General features: G+C 40.0%; 1 protein-coding gene across 1 annotated transcript in view; it reads right to left on the bottom strand.

Moving 5' to 3' along the window:
- Nucleotides 1–3936, bottom strand: part of LOC119324584 (zinc finger CCCH domain-containing protein 4-like) — a 26019-nt gene that overhangs the window by 21577 nt on the left and 506 nt on the right. The window contains exons 2-5 of the mRNA XM_037598364.1: nt 2937–3123; nt 1803–1976; nt 1528–1663; nt 690–1004 (exon numbers count right to left, since the gene is read on the bottom strand). Coding sequence (XP_037454261.1) covers nt 690–1004; nt 1528–1663; nt 1803–1976; nt 2937–3123 — 812 coding nt within the window. The remainder of the gene's footprint in view (nt 1–689; nt 1005–1527; nt 1664–1802; nt 1977–2936; nt 3124–3936) is intronic.

The following is a 3936-nucleotide window of genomic DNA, read 5'->3' as shown; positions in this document are numbered from 1 at the left end:
TGGAGATGCTCTTAAAGATACTGGATGCTACAATGTCCTAAACAAAGGTCCTCCAGCACACCACTGCTCCACACACCACCTCCCGAAATCAGAATTCATTTATTTTCGATGTTATTATTACCCCAGAAAAAGTGAGGCCTGATCCCTGGTCCTTACATTGGATAAGGCACATGGTGGAAAAATAAACAAAATTGGAATCCATATGTTGCCGACCGGTGGTAGGAAAATGGATCTATCCCGAAAATGAAGAGAAATCTCGTTTTGGCAATTAGCCATTCCAACAATACAATGGCAGTTAGCAAATAATGATAGTGATATTATATGTTAGAGATAGTCTGGGATTCGTGTTTGTGGTACACCATATATACCACCTGTAAGTACTCGTGTTTGTGGTATACCATATATACCCCCTGTACATGTACTTGGCCTAGAGAGCATGGGAATACACAAGTTGCTATTCCACATAGTATCAAGGTTTCGATCATCATGTTCAGTTCCATAAATACTGCATAGAATACGTACACTAGTCCATACATTCCATAAATAGTATTACTCCATGTGCATTACGCTCTAATTTTAGCATTATGCCTCACTACTAGCACCACATAGCTTAAAAGTACGGGCAAGTATTTCAGGTATAAAACATGCGGTTGAACTACTGAGTTAAATTGGAATATACCAACTTTTACCTTTCGGCAAGACTTTGAGGCCTTCATAGTTTCAAGAGCTTCATCAGTGTCAATGCTGCGATGAAGAATATGTACCTTGAAAATTGAACAACCAGACAACACATCCCATTGCTGCTCCAATGCATAGTATGTAGGAAGAAAAACCAAAATACCCTTTCCAGTGTCTTGTTCATTTTCATGTATGTGCAACAATAACTTGTTGATAAGTTGATACACGTCAGGACTAAGATAAGCTTCTGCCTTGCAATCTAGTCCAGGGCAATACTTCGTCCGGGGTGATTCAGTTTCAGAATCCATCTTCAGAATATCAACAATCTGAACAGCATTCCATTGTTATCAGGTGATAAGCAATAGTAAGGGAGCAAAGTAGAAGGTGTTAACCTAACATATTGATTGTGTAAAAAATTGACGAAGAAACATGGACCAGGATAAGTACTCCTCCGTCCCAAAATAAGTGTCTCAACTTCAGTACAACTTTAGTTGAGACACTTATTTTGGGACGAGGGAGTAACTAATATCTAATTATTATTTTTTGACCAAATATATATTAGTAGTTTTTTCTATTACTGACAGCATTAATAATTACTATAATAGAAACAATAACAGTAATGAAGTTGGCGTGTTATGGTGCGAAAATAAAATATGTGAAAATGACCAAGTAATATATCAGAATGTTAAATCCGTTGTAAAATATATGAACAAGCAAATACAAAATAAACTACAGCATGTTTGGTACTCAGATATTGTTAAAATTAGAAGGTACATCATGCAACTTGGAATATATTAGACAGTGAACAAGGATAATTCACTTCATTTTGGAGCAAGAATCAATACACACCTGCTCAAGATATTGGACTTTTCTCTGGAAGTTAGAGCATGAACTGCTCGGGATGGTAATCAGTTCAACCTTTCCAATATCTTTAAAGTACTCAACATATTGTGTGCTATCAATGGTAGCAGACATCAATACTAGCCTATGTGAAGAGTGGCACGACATGCATTAGCAATCAGCAGGAAGGAGTTGAGATCATTTCTATGGTAGACAGAAACCATCAATATGAAAAATAAAAAAACTGAATAGAATACACTGATGCTTGTTACCAGAGTACATACCTTGAGTCATTCGTCGCCATCATAAACTGCTTGACATAAGCAAGGACAAGATCAGATTCCACAGACCTTTCATGAATCTCATCAAGAATGATAACCTTATATTGCAATGCAGCAAAGCTCTTATGACGCATTTGCTCCAACACAACACCAGCTGTTTTGAAGACAATTTTTGACCTGATTCATGCATCAAACAAGACTGAATGTCAATGCCATAGCAGTGCAGCCCAAACAATTTACAACAAAATTGTCAAGTGGGTAAGAATGGATCATGAGGTTCAGATGGATAAGATACTTGAAATAAAGCAGAAGGCTATATGTTGGAAATTTGGAGTCAAAGAAGCTAAAGTAGAGATTAAGCTGCCAATATGGTGATATTCCCTACATCACTGAACTGCGTGCTAACTAACCAGATCATCTCCTACCTCAGCAGTATAATGGAGATGAAACTGACATTATATTTCATTCTAGGCAAGGATGACACTCCAAACTGACAGGTGCTAAAAGCCTAGAAGATAAGAAGCAATATATTTTATTTGTATATGCATATGCATTATTAGTTTTGAAATAATCAGTAGTAGTATTGAATTGCCAATATAATGTAAACGCAAAATCGAACAGAATCATTAATGCATGTAGATAACTGGATATAGATATGAATGTTAAAACATGTCTGCATGACTAGTATCAAAAGTGCATGCCACAAGTCATATATTTAAGTGGGATAACAAAAATTAATGAACAACAAGGATTCAAGAAATACAGGTGTATAGCATGATTTTCCATATATTTTTTTCAAACAAGGTGATTTTCCATTTTCAGCTGCCATGGGTCAACCTACCCCGAGTAATCTATACTGCCTGCAGTTCAGTTTGGAAGATATAGTCATACTGATTTCTTTAAGGCTCCTAAGCACTCTATGTCCATTTTCACAAAAATCGTAGCACCAAAGCCCAAAGGTCGTATGTGGAGTAGTTCCAATCCTTCAAGTATACTCGATGTGGCTGCCTAAGCTACGGTAGTCTGCACAATAATGTCTGTCGAGATCAACACAGAACTAGAAGGAATATTCTAATGAATGCACTACCTAGAGTGGCCTATATGATGGGGCCACTGATTCACAAGGAAGGAAGTTACCTTGTCGAGATGAGATTGCTCATATTCGAGTGGCCTATATGATATCCAACCTCTTCTCCTAGCTCCCAATCGCGAGAATGAGCCACCATTTGAGCAAGGGCCACCACCGCAAACCTCCTAGGCAGTGTGCACATAATGGGATCCAGATTTTCTTCTAGGAGGAATTGGGGAATCATGGAGCTCTTTCCTACAACGAGATAAACAAGGGGACCATATACATTATCAGTACAAAAGAAGGCCTAAATTTACATCTGAGCGCAGGACAGAATATGTCAAATTTAGACTGAACGTGCTGGTGTAAACAGAGCAATCGGAAACTTGGCATCACGTGAAGGAAGCCACATGGATGGAATCAGCACCATAAAATGGAAGCGACGAATGTAGCTGAGTGTAGCACGAAATCTACAACAAGCGGACGCAACAAGCAATTAACAAATCTGAACTGAACCCCACACGTACTAGCACCAGAGAAATCAAAATAAGAAGAAAAAACGGAAATCCGAGGCAAATTCGTAGAAGAGACAAATATAGCACCATCCCGCCCCAAAATCGCTGCCGTCTTTATCATCCACTTCCCCTAAAACCTGTGAAGGGGACAACGGACCCCGTGGCCAAGGTTTCAGTCGCTCAGGAGTTGTTCCCACAATCCAGCCGAAACTCTGCTCCAAGACGGCAAGACCCTCACGTGCTAGCGCCAGAGGAAATCAAAATTCAAAATACGAAGAAAAGGGGAATCCGAAACAAGTTTGTACTAGAAGAATAAGGGGTCGCTCTAGAACGAGAAAAATGCAGCACCATCCTGGCTCCAAACCCCTGCTGTGTTCATCCTCCACCATCCGGGTCCCCACTAAAACCTGCGAAGAGAACAAGGTCTCCGAGGGCCGAGGCCAAGGTTTCAATCGAAGTTGCAACCCCGCTCCGGAGTTGCTCCCAGTCCCTCGGAAACTCTGCTCCGAATTCCGAAACCCTCAATGCCGCCACGCCGCCCACTGTGACCCCC

This window comes from Triticum dicoccoides, chromosome 1B (assembly GCF_002162155.2).
Source record: "Triticum dicoccoides isolate Atlit2015 ecotype Zavitan chromosome 1B, WEW_v2.0, whole genome shotgun sequence".
NCBI classification, from domain to species: Eukaryota; Viridiplantae; Streptophyta; class Magnoliopsida; order Poales; family Poaceae; genus Triticum; species Triticum dicoccoides.
This window is presented reverse-complemented; position numbering and strand designations above follow the sequence as displayed.